This window comes from Micromys minutus (genome assembly GCF_963924665.1).
Source record: "Micromys minutus genome assembly, chromosome: 21".
In the NCBI taxonomy this organism is placed as follows: domain Eukaryota; kingdom Metazoa; phylum Chordata; class Mammalia; order Rodentia; family Muridae; genus Micromys; species Micromys minutus.
In genome coordinates, this window is record NC_137956.1 from 15272635 (window position 1) to 15290906 (window position 18272).

Here is an 18272-nt window from a genome sequence, read left to right on the forward strand (position 1 = left end):
GTCTTGACAGTTCTAGTGAGTAGAGTGTTATGTGCGAAGGCACACAAATAGCAGTGAATGAGTTAGTTTCAAACATCCAGAGCTTATGATTTTGTTCTCTGTGGAGAGTGGATAGTTAAGTCCGCATATTAAAGAAAAAAAAAAAAAAAAAAAAAAAAAAAACACCTTCAATAGCTCATACATAGACACATCTCCATTTCACATTTTAGCATTACGCTTTCTACACAGATAGTAGATTCTTGAGCCAGTGCATTGAGAGAGAACACTTACTGTGTTCTTGTAATAAATTGGGATGTTAGGACTTTACAGGCTGAACTTGAACATATCATTCACAGTTTTTCCGTAAAGTTAAAACCAACCTTCTAAGAGATTGACATCGGAGGCTTTTATCAGTTGTAAAATTACAATAGAACACGTGGATTATCGGATCAGGTAATAAAACATCCTTATACAAATTACTTGGGTTTCCTGCATTTTTAATTCCCCATATCTGGCAGCTTTGTTTGTACAATCTAATAATAATTTTCAAGGTATCGTCTCAGACTATGCTAAACAAATTAAAAAAAAAAAAAAAGAATTGGCGAGTCGCATGTGAAATGACAACAGCGGAAATGTAAGTTCTGCCAAATATATAACTTATGTCATGCAACTGAGTGTGAGTTAAAGTGAGCTAAGTCATTGCATGCTGAGCCAGTCTGGCTGGGAGATGTTGCCCAGTCTCAGATGTGGAATCTCATTACTGTCCAGTGTGTCTTCCCAGGTGAGAAGAGACATGAAAAGATAGTTTTAATGAGTATAGAGGTGTACTTGGCAGATGGTTCAGCATTTTTTTTGGTGCCAAACTGCAAAAATTTGCAGTTAACACTTGACTAAATCTCCAAATCTCCCTGCAGGCCACCTGCTAGTGACTGTGAAACACAGGCTCCGGTGTCAGGATGGCAAATGCTGTGGAACAAAGAGCTAGGGCTGCTTTGCCTACGTTGCCTATGAGTAGCCCAATCTCTAGGCTGGCTGTGATCCAGGGAAGACATGGGCAACGTTTGATCATGCAAGTAAAAATGACTATTAACCGTGCAGAAGATGACCAATGCATCTGTCGGCTACTGGACAAGGAGAGGAGTGAGCAGTCCAGCCCATAAAATCCACAGTTATTTCTTTAGTTATCAGAGTGAAAACTTCCAACTAAGCTATTCCTTCCCGACAGGAGGAATTGGTAGAACTCAGAAAGCGGGAGCCTTTTTTGCTATTTTTCCTTAGTTCTTTCCGTCAACGGGAAAAGGCATGTCCTGGATACCTTAATTTCTTGATAATCAAATATAAATATATAGAGAGTACAACATAAAGGAGGAGATACCCACAAATAAGTTGATTGTTTTTTACAAGTTTCTAGCAGGGATCTCTATCATTGATCAGGTCCTACTGGATGCATTCTTATTTTCTTTAATAAGTACCTATATGCTCTTTGTCCAAATTAATGGATTGGAATACATTTTCTTGATCTGTTTTGGTAAGAAGCGAGAGGAAAGCACTTGAAATCAGAACTGCTTGCATTGAAATTCATTGCATTATTGAGTTTTCAGCAGTATTTCATTAAGGCTTAGTTATACTGTAATTTCCTTTTAAAATTGATGAAGGCTGTGTAAATACACATCACACACATCATCCCATTGTTTACCGACGCATCTGCATTATTGGAAAACACATTTACTTAAGAGAACACATGCACTTCATAGTTTTAAATTTACTTAACATCCTAGTGTCAGGTTGTTGGATAGTTTGAATTTGAATTGCACATGTGCCATTTATTTGCAGTGAGATTTTTGAGAAGTGCTAGCTTATTGTCATGATCTACCAGCTCATTGTTTTTAATTTGTTTGACGATTAGAATGGTGAGTGTTGGTGGTGCTGGGCTTTTTTCCTGTCTTTTATAATTGGATGCCTTTGTTTATTCAGTTTTGTCCCTATCTTAACAGTTACTTCTTTTATCTGTACACTTGACAAAAATCGTATCAGTAAAGTACATTATGACCTTTCCAGAGTAGGACTCGTTCTCAGGAGCATTTGGCTAACCCAAACAGACTTCAGGGTGGTGTGTGAGTGTGTGTGTGTGTGTGTGTGTGTGTGTGTGTGTGTGTGTGTGTGTGTGTGTGTGGTGTGATCACCAGTTCTTCCCTTCTTCTATGGAGTTCCATGACCTTTGTGTAATGTTCAGCTATGGGTCTTATATGTGCTCCCAACAGCTGCTAGAGAAAGCCTCTCTCATGTCAAATAAGTGGGCACCAATTGATGAGTATAGCAGGATATCATTAAGAATCTTTTCATTGACTTTGTGTGTGTGTGTGTGAGTGTGTCATGTTTGATTCTAGTCTAGGTCTCTGAGCTACCCAGCTTCTGGATCCTGGCTGTCCAGGTAGTAGCACACTTAGGCCTTAAGTTAGACAGGTCATTATCTGGCCAGTACCACAGGCTCTGGGCCACCATTGCCCCAGTGCATCTTGCAGGCCTGGCAGGTTGTGGATCTTATGTTTTGTGACTGGATGGGTGTCCCAGTCCCACCACTGGGCCTAGTCTGGTAACAAAAGATTCAGTTCAGCCTCCATATCTTCCAGGAACGTTTGCAGTGCATTACACAGTGACAGGCTTGGCTTTGGAATGCATGCCACTGTCTGAATAGGTACATGCTCATTCCTAATGTTGACAGTCTCACAAACAGACTCCTCGTATTCTGGAGATTTTACTGCTGGCATCTGTGTGCAGCAGAGGACTAACTAATACAGGTGAATCAGAGCCTATATTGTAGGGCCATCTCTTAGGAAAATTCTACAGTCGTGGCTTATCAAAACTGGTTTTGGTCTTTATCTGTCCCACTGTTTCCTGGACAGACAGTGACACACTATTGAATCATAGTTGGACAGATGGCCTTTGAAAAAATATTGGCTAACATAGGTCACATACACTGCTTAGAAGTTACCTAAGGTGACATTTAGCTCAACACTGAGAGGTCAGACTAATACTGGCTTATTGCTTCTTTTAAGTTAGATATTACTTATCTTGCCTTGTGATGAACTTAGTTCTTTTGTTTCTGTACCATATTTCGTGTATTTTGACCTGGCTAAGAGGGAGAACACTGGTACCAAGGCCCAACAATCATGGTGACAGTCAAGGCCGACAAAGTACCATAGAGTCTGGGAGCGCTGTACTGTTGTCATGTGGCATGTGTGAAGCTGCCATAGGGAGTGACAGCTTTAGGCAACCCTGACATCTCTGGTTACTACCGTGGTCATCTATTTTATAGTGTTAGCTGAAGTTCATATGCTCTGACCATCTGGAGACTAAGCAGGAAAACTGGCTCTTGTGAGATGGATGATGTGATTTTTAGCTTTCATGTATTCTACCTCCAAAAATGATCTTATCTTGGCAGTCAAGATGAAAGTTAAACAGTTTCTTATGAAATGGAAATAATTGTATACCTAAAAGTTGAAATTTTTCAAAACAGGTACCCGGGCAGCCATAAAAATATCATTATGTATTTTATCGCAGAACGTTTAATTTTGAGAAAGTATCTGTCTGTACAAATCATTCAGTAGGAGCACACTGTGAAAGCTATCTCTGCCTTACCAAATAAGATGTGTTTCATTATAGAATTCAGGATGGGCTATTTTTATGCTAAATAATATCTACTCAGCTCAGCCTTTGAACTTTCATCTGTCCTCATTCTTCTCTTTATACATACAAGAGGTGCGGAGCTGCGATGTGCTGGCTGACTCAGGCCTCTCATCCCAGCAGTGTGCAGGCAGATGCAGGTGTATCTCTCAGTTCCAGGCTGGCCTGGTCTAGAAGGAGTTCCAGGACCGCCAGGCCTACACAGAAAAACTCTGTCTCTAAAATCCTAAATATATACATACATATTTGTAAATTATATTCAAATATAGATATATACACATAGTGTTTCATATTGTATAATTATGTATGTTATATATATATACATATGTATTTGACTTAATATATTAATATGTGTGTATATATACATATATATAACTAAACAATGACGTTATTGTTTGTAAAAACTGCATTTTTATCAAAATAAACATCTTGTAAGAAGGAGGACCTGATTTAATTTCAGATGGATGACAGCCCATTCTTTTAAATGTTAATTAAGCAAGTCAATATAAATTAGAAAGAATAGTAGAATTCAGTTTTATTTTGAATCACTTGAAATTTTAACTTAATTTTAAATAATTAAAATGTTTATCTAATAGTCCTTGGCTGCTTTAGAACAGAATGCCATTGTCTTGGCCCTTATATAATATCTGCATGTAAAATCATGGAAGGTAATTTTACCACTTGCCGTTAGGGAGATGATTTGTTTTTTGTTTTCTTAATGAGATAAAAATCCTGCCTTATTTTTTTTATCAATTGAGCATGTATATTTAAGTCATGCTGGATCTTCTTGAGTGTTATTAAAATCAGATTCTGAAACTCTGTATCAAACAGAAAGAATCAAACTTAGACCCAGCTGGCTGATATCTGACTCTGAGTAGAGTTCTCATTCTTCCTAATGCTGTAGGATGGTTCTTACTCCTTTCCCTGATGCTGAGTAATGAATCTCTTGAAGTTTGTCCCTTGAAGCAACAGTCTCAACCTGGTCTAACTGCTTATCATCAGGAGAACAAAAACATATGCAGAAGAAGAAGCAAAAGGAGCCCCTATACACAATCTGTAGAATGCAAATTAGGCTAGACTCTATGAAAGTCTATATTTGATGTTCTTTAAATTGCTAATGTTACAACTATCCCATAATTCACTTCTATAACCCTGAAGCATATGTCCAAAGAAATGAAAGTCAGCATAAAATAGAGAAATCTGCATGTTCACGTTTATCACAGCAGTACTGAAAACACCACCTTGCCGAATCAGTGAACATGTGCATACATATTTTAGATAGTCCTCAAAGAGAATGAAATCATCCTATTTTCAGAAAGGAAATGGAGATCAACATGTTAGGCAACATAAATAAACCTCAGGAAGAGAAATAACAAGTTTGCTCTTCTATGCAGAAGGCTAGACTTTCCAAATCGATGAAATGAAAAGCCAACTGTGGCTTTAGAGTGTCCCAATACCTGGAGCTCTCTGCTGGATTCTCTATATTACACTGAATCTATGGATTTCTCTGTCACACTCATTCTACCTACCTGTTCTTACTTCAGGCCAGATCACAAGGTATCCTCAGATTGGCTGCCTATGGCCATGGTTGGCTGACCACAGGTTTCTGTATCCTGATTCTCATTTCTGCGAAACATCAACTTAGGCCCACCCTCCTTCATTACTAAGTTGACTTGTGTCACTGAGTCAATTTAGCCTGAGCTTAGTCTCCTTGCAAACAAGTTTAAGTTCTAATGGGGTCAAATGTAATTACTATAATCTTTGAATTAAAATTATAACAAGAACTAGAGTAGTGCCTTGGGATTTATATTGAATAGTAGTTGCTCATCTGAAGTGGAGTACCTGAGGTCTGTTAAACAGAGAGCCTGAATGTGTGAACAGTTATGGTGCTGAAGACAAAGCTCATGCAAAGAAGGGCAAGATAAGATTAGTGAGGACAAGTTGGAATTGACCAACTCATGACTCAGGAGTTTTCACAGCTGCCGTGTCACTTATGAAGTGTTATTAAGGGATTCCTTGGAAACGGATTACAGAATTTATGTTGGCAATATATCTCTATCCTTATTTATTTCAAATATTTGGCTCCGTGTGCATATCAAAGTCACAGGAACTAGATTGGACTGAGTATGCACTGAGCCGTACTGAAATGGAAACAGTTAAACTTCTACTGGCAAATCACAATTTACCTATCTACCAATCATTATCATTTGAAAACATCTACTTAAAGAGAAAAATTAAAAGCAAAGGCTGGGTTGACTATGTGTTAGAACATCTAGGAAAGATAGTGTTTAGATTAGTTTAGATAGTTCTATTATTGAGAGACTGTCTTGATAATTATATATCCGTGGTATAGGGAAAATCAAGATTCATTTATTTGTAGGCATGAGGAAGTAAAAAGTAGTGGGAGCTACAAAGAAAAGGACAGGATTGCTGGCAGACATGTTCAGAACAAGAAGTGATGGATGAAGTCTTACTCTAGAACACAAACATCAAAGGCAAAACAAAGCAGCCTTCTTCAAGTACAGGAAAGAAAGGTCTGCCTGCTCCATAAAGTCACAAAGAAGAGAAGGAGTAACCTGTTTGTGTTAATAAAAATGCCTTGGTCATAAAATATTATCCCCATACTTCAAGTACTCAATGGAAGTGACATGAATGGTATTAGAGAGATGCCCTGAAGGGCTTTCTGCCTACGGTGCGTACAGTGAGGGCACATTCAGAAATTGCTTTTAGCCGCTGGTGGACAATAAATCTGCCTCAGCTCAATAGAAATCAACTCACACAGACACACACACAGACACACACACACACACACACACACACACACAATGTGAAGACCCAGATGATGTGAAACAAAACCAAGTAAATCCCTGGGAATAAGAGGAAGTCAGCACTGAGCATTCCTGTGCTGCTGTGCTGAGAATAATAGTAAAAAGCAACTCAACCAGTTCTTCCATCTGGTACCTTTACATATTCTCTGAAGTCTGACTTTGCTGCATCCTTAATGCTAAAAGCAGCCACTGACAACCAAACATCACTGCCTTTCCTGTTATCATTGTCATTTAATAAATGTTTATTCTCACACTTGTATAAGGACAAGAACTTGATACAGCTAGTGCTGTATGAGGATGAGGAATACATGAAAACTTCAAGACCTTGAGCGAATAGAACAATACATATTACTCAGCTACATTTTTCTCTATAATGCAGGGAAAGCACAGTAGAGAATGTAAATTAAATAGCATGATTCCCATAAAACATTTCTATCAAAGTAAGCATTAAAAGGTGTTATCTCCATAGAGAATTTGTTCTCTCAACGGTCTGAGACATGCTCCCATACATGTCATTTCCGTATGTTCTTATCTTATGAGATCCCTAGATAGGAATCATTTTAATCTTTATTTTTTTCTGCATGTATATCTTTGCCCTCATGTTTGCCACTGCTCTGTATGCATGCAGCACCTTAAGAGGACAGAAGAGGGTGATGGATCTCCTAAGATCAGAGTTACAGGTAGCTGTGAGCTCCCATGTTGCTGGACATGGAATCCAGATCCTGTGGAAGAGCCACCAGTGCTCTTAACCACAGAGCTATCTCTCCACCTCCCCCATCATTACACTGCTGAATAAATTAGTGTCTCTGTGAAAAAGAATCTTTTTTAAAGTATATATATATAATCTCCCCTTGTTTCCATGAAGGTGCTCCCTCTCCCAACCATCCTCTCCCACCTCAGTTCCTTGGCATTCCCCTGCACTGGGTAAATGCACCGTCACTGGACCAAAGGCCTCTTCTCCCATTGATGCCAGACAATGCCATCCTCTGCTACATATGCAACTGGAGCCATGGGCCTCTCCATGTGTGCTCAGTGGTTGGTGTTTTAGTCCCTGGGAGCTCTTAAAGGTTTGGTTGGTTGATGATGTTCTTCCCACGGGGTTGCAAACCCTTTCAGCTCCTTCAGTTCTTTCTCTAGCTCCTCCATTTGGGTCCCTGTGCTCAGTCCACTGGTTAGCTGCAAGCATCCTCATATGTATCAGTAAGAGTCTGGCAGAGCCTCTGAGAAGACATCCATCTCAGGCTATGTCAGTAAGCACTTCTTGGCATCAGCAATATTGCTTTGCTGCATTTGAGGCGTATTTCCAGGTGAGGCAATCATTGAATGATCTTTTCTTCAATCACTGCTCCTCCATTTGATTTTTTATTTCCTCCCGTGAGTATTTTGTTCTCCTTTGTAAGAAGGACTGAGCCATCCACATTCTGATCTTCCTTGTTTTTGAGCTTCATAAGGTCTGTGAATTGTTTCTTGGGAAATCACAGCTTTTGGTGAATCAGTGACTGCGTACCATGTGTGTTCTTTTGTGACTGGGTTGCCTCACTCAGGATGATAACTTCTAGTTCCATTCATTTTCCTAGGAATTTCATGAAGTCATTGTTTCTAATAGCTGAGTTGTTCAACATGCCAAAACTTTCATTTCAGTCTTGTGCCAAATTTTTAGCACTGCTGGGGGTGCTAAACCTCACATTTCTAGGTTTGATTCTGTAATGTAGTGTAATCAGTAATTATATACATCACAGCTAGTATTTTTTACAATAACCTGTTGATTCAGAGAAATCTCAGGTAACCTTAAATGTTAGAATTTGTACTTCTTGACAGTGTCTTGAATCCTTTTGATGTATGTAGTCCTCTCTTAGGACAGGGACAGAACAATTCCCTGAATGACAAAGCATCCTTAGCTCATACATATAAGAAAATGACAATCTGGCTGGTCTCTTCCTTTGTCAGACATGCCCAAAAGCCTTGCGATGTTCCCTTATTAGGAGTCCTTCACTGATAACTGACTCATATTTCATATATTGTTATGTCAGAATTAACCTGACTACCTCATGTCATATCTGGATTGCATTGCATTTCTCCTTTTTGAAGACTAGTGCTACTGGATATAAATTTTATAGGTTAATAAATACTTTGTTTCAGCATCACGGTGGTGGTAGACCATCTATGTTTTCCTTGCTCTGGTGAATAACTATGTTGTTGGGCTTATTAACATTTCTTTTAACACACATTACAGTTTTTATGCCTGTGAGCTTTATTGTTCAATAAATTGTCCTCAAAGCCTTTCATGCTTTTTTCCTCCCTACCATCGCCTACCATAAGCAGAGATCAAAGCTTGAGACTTTACCTTCTAGGCCAGGCTGCAATGGACTCTCCCGGCTTCACATGCCGCTCTCCTTCCTGACATCAGTCTCTTCTTTCCTTCTTCTTTTTCAAACCCTGAATAAAGTGCACCTTCTGACTCTGCTCAGACCCATAAGGTCTCTGCCTTCTTCACACATAGTTTCCCATATATACCTGATTTCCTTTTTTTCATGTTTTTAGTTCACTACATTTCCCTTTAATCTGATATTCATCTCATTGGCTTAGTTCAAAAATTTAATTGTTCGTTTCTCATTGACAATTATTTTTGTTGTTCTAGTACTCTGAGTGATTTTATTCATATTTTTTTTTGTCTTGTACTTGATGTCTCCCTAATGCCCATGTTTTCGGGAATCATATTTGTCATTTTTATTATTGTTTTTTAGTTGATAGCTTATTTTCAAGTTTATTTCTCTAGCTTGTATTTTAAGCCCATGTTCATCTAAATTTTAATCTGTAGGAATTCTGAAAATCGAAATTGATCTTGCTTTTTCCCCAAAAGTTGTTTTGCATTTTCATGTCCCAAATGCCAGAAGTAATTAGTTTACCTTCTAAATTTGTGGTTTTCTGGAATACTTAGTACTATAAATCTGAACCACAGACCAAACATAGACAGGAATGCTTGGCAGACTCTTGGAAGCAACTATTGCTACATTGTTAACAGTATTGGTAATATCATTTCCGAGTGTTCCCTTACAGGATTGTTCAAACTTTTGAGTTTGGGGCATAAATTGGATGTTTATTTAATGCCCATAAACCACACAGTCAAGTTACAAAGAGAAAAAGAAAAGAGGAAAGAATGAAGGAAAGGGAACAAGGAAGAAAAAGAGGGATGAAGGAAGAGAGGGGGGAGGAAGGGAGGGAGGGAGGGACAGAGAGAGTAAAGCCTAAAATAATCTGGATCCTAAAATAATCACATTGGCACTGGAGAGTGTTACATGGTTAAGAGCACTGGCTGTTCTTCTAACGGACCTTGGTTTGGTTACCAGCACCCACAGAGCAGCCAATAACCATGAGTCACTCCAGTTCCAGGGAACCTGATGCTATTTTTGTATCTCTGCGGTACAGAGACATACTTATAGTAATCATACACATACATAAAACTAAAATTAATCCCACAATGTATTACAGGAACCTTGTGATGGGTTGCATTTGTGCCTGTCTTGAAGCATGGGCCACAGGCTGCTTGTGAGCATGCTGGCATCACTAGTCCATATTTCAGCAGTAGTATGTCCAAGGGTGGATCTAAGAACTCTCTCTGTTAAGATACATCACAAAAGGGGCTGGGAAGATGGCTCATTAGGTAGAAGTCCACACTGCCCTTCCCTGCACCCATGGACTCACAGCAGGCCCGTCACAAAACCCTGTAACTCTAGAGTCAGTGAGTGTGACATTCCTTTCTACACACACACACACACACACACACACACACACACACACACACACAGAGAGAGAGAGAGAGAGAGAGAGAGAGAGAGAGAGAGAGAGAGAGAGATGGGGGTAGGAAGGCAGACAGAGGCAGAGAGAGTCTCTCACATACACAGAGATTTTCAAATAAAAGCTTCAAGGACAATATACATTACAGAAAGTTAAAGTTGCAATAATGGAGAAGTTATCCTCTTAGCTGGCATCCAAGTGCATCTTCAGACTGGGCAATTCAAGGCCTAAGCATTTGGAACATGTGCTTTGGGAGATCCTACATCTCTTAGTTTATGTAATACTCTGTGGATTCTATCCTGATGTAGATGTACTGTTCAGTAGAAAAGGGAAGTCTAAAAGTTAATGTGTTTACCTTGCATGATGTTAACCAGTTTAACGTCTAAACTACTAACTTAAAACCAGAAAGATGGTTCAGTGATAAGGAAAAGAACTCTTAATGCTCTTTGCTTACTGAAAATGACTGGTGTTGACTTCCCAAAGCCTATGTGTAAGCCATGTGGCTCACAGCTTTTCTGAAACTCTAGCTTCAGGAGATCTGACACTGTCTTCTGGCCTCTGCAGGCACCTAAACAAGTATTGCAAACAGACATGTACATATTCACATGAACAAATTGGATAAAAATAAATATTTAAAATATTTATAATTGATCTGATTACAGTAGTGTTAATTTAAATCCAATACTCAGTTATCAAATGCTCCTTACTCTTATTAATTAGGCATACATATCATTCATAAGTCTTCTAAATTTGTACAATATAACTATTATTAACATCCAGAGCTCTATCTTTTAATATTAAAATGAAAGTGAACTGCATTCTGATAGTTCTTGATAGCATCACGCCTTCCATATGTAGTGAGAGGAACTTCTGACCCACAGACTATGTTCTTTCAATATTAACCATAAATCAACTTTGAATCACTATATGCCTATTTAACATTTGTTATGAATCATTAATTTTCTTTTCCTTATTCTTTAGAAACATGAGGTTTTAATGAGTAGCCTCCACTTATAGAAATGTTAATGTACATAATTATTCCACATTGCTTTGTATAATTAATTCTGGCAGGAACTTTTACTCAGAAAATATGAAATTGAATTTTAGCTAACCAAAGTTAATATTTTACAATATATGCCATTTCATAATTTTATAATTAATATGCCAGATATAAAAGTAACTTTTATTCACCAGATATAATTGTCATCTCAGAGGCTTCCTGCTGAATAAGTTCACTCTATCTACTTCTTTCAGAACTTGGACTGGCTGGTTCAACTCAGTTGTTCTGGAGCAAACTCCAGGAGGACTGACTCAATCTGTCTTCTGACTAAGTTGCCCTGCTTAGCCTCAAACTAATTCTGGCAATCAGTTCTAATCTTCATTCTCTGGCTCATTCTGTCTCTACATGCATCCTGTCTCTGTCAAACTGTCCAGGTGAAACTCCTCCTTTCTCTCTTTCTGTCTCTGTCTCTCTTTCTCTGTCTCTGTCTTTCTGTTGTTGTCTGTCTCTCTGTCTCTCTCTGTCTCTGTCTCTCTTTCTCTGTCTCTGTCTTTCTGTTTCTTTCTGTCTGTCTCTCTTTCTGTCTCTCTGTCTCTCTGTGTGTGTCTCTCTCTGTCTCTGTCTTTCTGTCTCTGTCTCACTCTCTGTCTCTCTGTCTCTCTCTGTGTGTGTGGCTTTTGCTGTCTCCCTTCCTCTCTGTCTCTCTCTCTGTGTCTCTGTCTCTGTCTCTCTCTCTCTCTCTGTCTCTCTCTCTCTCTCTCTCTCTCTCTCTCTCTCTCTCTGTTGCTCCCTTAAGTTGTGTCTCTTTCCTGTCTTGTTCTCTTGAGAATGGAGATGATTCTGTCAAATCTTTTCCTAATTCATCATTTTCTCCCCCAATGTGTTATCACTTTCATACATGGAAACTTTGTTCTGCAAATTATCTTTCCTTCATTGTTTGGGATTAAAGGTGTGTGTTAAGGGTATGTTTTCATTCCAGATGGATTAAAAGTGGGTTCATTTCAGACAGATCACAAAGACCTAGAAGGTCTTTGGATGTGATTCCCTGCTGGAGCAGCCATCTTACTGGATCAAATTTTCTCTACAGGATAGCTCACAGATCCAAGTATGAGACATATTGTATATTTTTTCTGACTTTTTATGTGTTTCTCAACCTCTAAAGCCTTGTGTTTTGCTCAGTATATGTGTTTTAAGTTGCAAGCAGATATATTTTTTCCTTGGGTACTCAGGAAGACCTCTCAAAAGTTGCATTTCTAATAATAGGAATGCTTACCGAAACAAACTTGTTTTACACCAAGGAGGGAGTATTACAATATGAATCAAACCCAGGAACTTCCAGGGTGTTCTCATGCACCCAAATTCTGAGACTTGTCATTCACTTTCTGCAACACTATATTTTTATAGAGCCTTCAAAATACCTGCTTTTTGCTATCATGATAATATCAATATAGTACAGCATCGTGTTTTCCTGTGGAATAATTTGGAGACTGTAGTTCTTTTAAAATAGTGACCAGGGGACACCAGAGTGACATAGATCAAGACAGTATAACCAAGCTAATGCGAAGGGCTTTTTTTGACCTGCATAGTAGGATCTCCATGCACCTAGCAGCTGTAGGCTACTGTTGCTCTTCCAGGAAATGCTACCTCTGCATGGTAACACAATGGCACCCTAGATGCTTAGATTAGGTTGACCAGACTCTGATGCTCTGAGGTCACACTATCTTATATGTAGCTCATATTGAAAATTAACTGGGCCTGTGGTAGGAATGTTCACCCTGCATATTCCAAGATTGTAATGCAACAACGTATTCAGTAGATCCTCCAGATGCAGAACAAAATATTACAAAACAAAGCAGAACAAAACACAGGGGAACTGTGTTTTAAGGAAGAACTTTTGAATCCATAAGAGAGCAAAAGAAACTGCTGCTTATGTTATGATCAGATGATTAAGAACCTGGATAGTTAGGTAGATCCAGAATGACTGCTGAGTCAAATTCTTGCCAACAAAATGTATGCTCAGAACCTACATCTAGTGTGTCCTTCTGTAATGCACCTTTAACTCAGAGACTAGACAAGCACATCTTACCACTACAGCTCAGCTCAGCCTCCCTACACAGGCATTTGAAAAAAGGCTACTTCTAGTTCTTTACGGTTCAGAAATAAAGGAAGATTTGATAGAAAAAATGTTGATTTGGTGTTTCATAGTTAGGTAAGATATATTGTTGATAATACCAGCCTTTATGTCACTCTCTCCAGAAAGTTCCATTTTTCATCAAAAGAGAAGAAGCTTTGATCATAACTTCAGATAGAGGTCATTTAAAAGTAGCATTTACATCACTGTAAACAGCACTAACAGTTATCTAGCTTTTTGTCTTTATGAAATTTAGTTAGACTAGTAGCTCTTTGCTGAGCTATAGATGCAGTCTTTATTTCAAAATTGTTTTCTTGGTATCATTCTCTAGCAGAATTACATCGTTCCATAAAAGTTTATTCATATCACTTAACTTTTCAGTGGCTATATAATTTATATCATATTACCAGCAACACTTTTATATTACTGTTATGAGTTGTGTTACTTCTGGAGAACTTTATCAGGTATCTGGAAGTAGACTAAGCATTTTTTGTGTCTTAACTTAATGCACCTAAAATCCCGACCACGTAGTTAACATCATAGTTGTCATCTTGCATGTGTAACAGCTGTGACACAAAACTTAATTACAAAAGACATAGACCTTAAAGTGTTGAAGAAAGTACTCAGTGTGCACACATCAGTTGAAATGAAATTATCAGCTGCAATGTCTTCGAGTTCAGGTAAGTACATATTTTTCCTTTTCTACAAAAATGAAAATGCTACAGAAATATTAAGCTTTAAAGTAGCAATATATTTTTATGAGCAATCTAAATCTTAACCCATTATGTTGTTAATAAACAATTATAAGGAATTATGTAAGTGCCCCAATGATTGTTTCCTTCCAGAATTAAGTTAACTTAGGCTACTCTAAAGTATAAGGTATAACTCCAGAATTGTGTGCAGAGTTTCATTAGCTCTATAACCTGATCATTTTTATAGTCATTGTGAACATCCTAAAAAGTATGTACTAATAAAGTCAGCCTGAGATATATGTGAAGATACATGATCAGCCTAAAAGACACAGCACAGCTTTTCACCTTGAATAAATAGCACTGAAATTGACATCTCCTTGTGTTATTTATGGACAGCAGGGAGTATATCTGGTCATTTCTGTTTTAAGGCCTTTCTCTCAGCAAGTTTAAAGGTCATAGCTTATGAAATCCTGCTCAGGAGTTTGACATATCATAGTTTTAGTTTCACTGTGTGACTTTATTCCTAATAACAGAGATGTGATGTGTTGTTTCCTATCAGCATTTAAAGTTTTCCTAATGGTGGTGGCTTGGCCAGATGGGTGAAAGGATCTGAGCTTACCAGTGAGACAGATGTCATGAGTTTGATCCCTGGGATCCACATGTGCAAAGAGAGAAGCTACTCTTTCAAGTCTTCCACGAAGCTGAGCTTGTATATTCCGGCACCTTTACACTGACTTGCACATAGGCACATGAGCGTGTACACAGATAATAAATAAGTAGATGATGGGTAGATAGGTTCATTGATAGATATATAGATATATAACAGAAAGATAGATAGACAGACAGATAATTGGAATAATTTTTAAAAGTATCAAAGAGGACTTTGATAATTCAGACTGTAATTGAAATAATTTTAAAAAGTAGCAAAGAGGACTTTGATAATTCATATTTTCCCCATAACTATAAAGCCTGACTCTTGGCAAATAGGGAAGTGTTCCACCCTGTCTTCTCCACTGTGGAAATGAGACACAGAAGACTCCTAGTTCCATGGCCTTCAAAAACCACTTACAACCTTTTAAGTCTTATATACTTCTGACTTTTTAAAATTTTTATTGAATATTTACGTATTTGTATTTACATTTCAAATAATGTTATACCCTTCCCCTTCACTCCCCTCCTTTCTCTCCCTCAACTTGTTTCCATGAAGGTGCTCCCTCTCCCAATTACCCTCTCCACCTCAGTGCCTTGACTGATGATGATGATGTTCTTCCAATGAGGTTGCAAACCTTTCAGCTCTTTCAGTCCTTTCTCTAGCACTTTTGCTGGGGTCCCCTTGTTCAGTCTAATGTTTACCTACATACATCCTCATCTATATCTGTATGACACTGAGAGAGCCTCTAAGGAGACATCCATGTCTGGTTCCTGCCAGTAAACACATTTTGGCATCAGCAACAGTGCTTAGGCTTGGTGGCTGTATATAAGGTGGTTCTCCGGGTGAGGCAGTTTCTGTAGATCTTTTCTTCAATCCCTGCTCCTCTATTTGGCCTTGTATTTCCTACCCTTTGTATTTTGTTCTCCCTTCTAAGAAGGACTGAGGCATACACATTCTGGTCTTTCTTCTTTCTGAACTTTTTAAGTTCTTTAGATGGTTTCTTGGGTATTTTGAGCTCTTTTTTTTTGGGGGGGGGTAATATCTGCTTATCAGTGAGTACATACCATGAGTTTTCTTTTGTGACTGGGTTACCTCACTCAGGATGATAGCTTCAAGTTCCACCCATTTGCCTAGGAATTTCATGAACTCGTTTTTAATAGCTGAGTAGTACTCCATTGTGTATATGTACCACGATTTCTGAATCGATTCCTCTTTTGAGGGACATCTGGGTTCTTTCCAGCTTCTGGCTATTATAAATAAGGCTGCTATGAACATGGTGGAGCATGTGTCCTTGTTAGATATTGTAATTACTTTTGGGTATATGCCCAAGACTGGTATAGCTATGTCCAATTTTCTGAGGAATTGCCAGATTGGTTTCCAGAGTGGTTGCACCAGTTGACAATCCTACCAATAGTGGAGGGGTGTTCCTCTTTCTCCACATCCTCACCAGCATCTGCTGTCATCTGCGCTTTTGATCTTAGCCATTCTGACTGGTGTGAGGTGGAATCTTAGGGTTGTTTTGATTTGCATTTTTCTGATGACTAAGGGTGTTGAGCATTTCTTTAGGTGCTTCTCAGCCATTCAATATTTCTCCATTGAGAAGTCTCTGTGTAGCTCTGTACCCCATTTTAATAGCATTCTTTGATTCTCTAAGGTATAGCTTCTTGAGTTCTTGTATATATTGGATACTAGCCCTCTATCAGATATAGGATTGGTAAAGATGCTTTCCCAATTTGTTGGTTGCTGTTTTGTACTTTTGACAGTTTCCTTGGCCTTACAGAAGCTTTACAATTTCCTGAGGTTCCATTTGTTGATTTGTCTTAGAGCATAAGCAATTGGCGTGCTGTCTGTCTGCTATCAAGTGAAGACTTAAAAGCTGTTTTATTATTTTTTTCTTATTCATGTTGCATGTAGTCTCTATTCTGTTCTAACCTCATACTCTATGCCAGCCTAACTTCCATTCGCATTCTCTGCCATACATTTAAAACTTTTGACAGCTACAGAAAACCCAGCACCTATTGTAAAGTAATTTTTTCACAGTTTCTTTCTCACTGTTAGTCCCAAAACATGCTGATGTCTTGTACTTCCCTTGGCACTAAAAGTCTGAGATGCTGTGCACTAAATATACAGAAGTCATGGAAGTAGATTCTCACTCTGTTTCCTTTTGTAGTTCCAGGTGCAGCGTTATGTCTCTCAGAACCTAGTAACCCTTGGACGTTGCAGCTCGTTAAGGGAGTCTATCATATTGCTGCTACTCTCAGAGGTGAACAGCTTTGTGGATGACCTGGGAGCCATTGATCAGGTATCTGTAACTGGAAACTGTAACTCACAAAATGGTGCTTAATACAGTCCTAAGCTGCTGGCTTTGTCCTTTACTGTGGTACTTCCCTTATTGAGTTGGTACTGTTTGACTAGTTCACCTACGTTGCATTATCTCTAATAGATGTGAATATTCCAGCTACTGAAATTACAGAAAAAGTGTATCAGCCAGGAAAGGCTTTGAATGTTTGTTTGTTTCGTCTTTCTTTTTTTACAAAGTAAATCTACCTTGTCCTGACCGTCATACCTGTTCTAGATTTTCTGTTGTTTTTAGCAAAGGGATGTTTAGATGGATCCCCAGTAATGATATAAAAGTCAAATATTTGGGTCTGGTGGGGAGATGGATACAAGGGGATCTTAAGTAGAGAATGCCTCTTCAGCACATTTGCCTAAGAGAATTTTTCCAGTTGAATTTTAAAATTTAAATATCCAGTTACCAACTCATACCGATTTCATTGAAACAGAGGTTTCTGAGGTGAGTTTGTGGACATGAGTGTGTAGGAGTGTTCCTGGTCATCCCACTGTGAGCTCAGACTTCACCCTACCGCTCCCTGCCTGTTCATCTGTACAGAGGTGTCCGTGCCATCTCGGACAGCATCCCTAGATTCTTGATGTTGGTAACTGATTGTTACATGTGCATGCCTTATAATTCCTTTCTTATTCTTACCCTCTCTATTGTGGAATTAAAAAGACCTAAGAGATATGTTGACATATTTAGGTACAAGTAATATAAATTTAATAATTCAAACAGATCGTAAAGTTTTAAAGTGTTTTTTTAGTACTTACCTCTACCTTCCCTACATTTAATAGAATGATCTTCAAACTTCTAGTCTTGTTCTGTAGATAACATGGTATATCACTCAAATATACTCGTCTAAAAATTCTAGTCTTGTTCTGTTGACAACATGCTCTGTCACCCAGTTAGAAACTGTTTAAGTCATTCTGAAACACACAGCTTAATATTCTGAAAGATAAGTTTATAAAGTCACTGTCACAGATCTAAAGGAGGAATTAGTCAAGCTGAGTCCTGTAAAAAGAATGCAAGGTTGAAAGAAATACATGGGATATGTGTAAGAGTTCCAAGGTCAGCAAACTGTCCATAATTGTTTACAAGCCCAAAGTACTTCTTCTCAAAGGAACAAGTGATGTAGAATCCGCAGAGCCTAGCAGAATGTGAAGTAGCTGAGCTTTT

General features: G+C 38.4%; 1 protein-coding gene across 1 annotated transcript in view; it reads left to right on the forward strand.

The window, feature by feature from the left end:
• Nucleotides 1-18272, forward strand: part of MEI4 (meiotic double-stranded break formation protein 4) — a gene marked incomplete at both ends in the record, with an annotated part of 144472 nt that overhangs the window by 54600 nt on the left and 71600 nt on the right. Inside the window, one exon of the mRNA XM_080934304.1 lies at nucleotides 16932-17063. Coding sequence (XP_080790430.1) covers nucleotides 16932-17063 — 132 coding nt within the window. The remainder of the gene's footprint in view (nucleotides 1-16931; nucleotides 17064-18272) is intronic.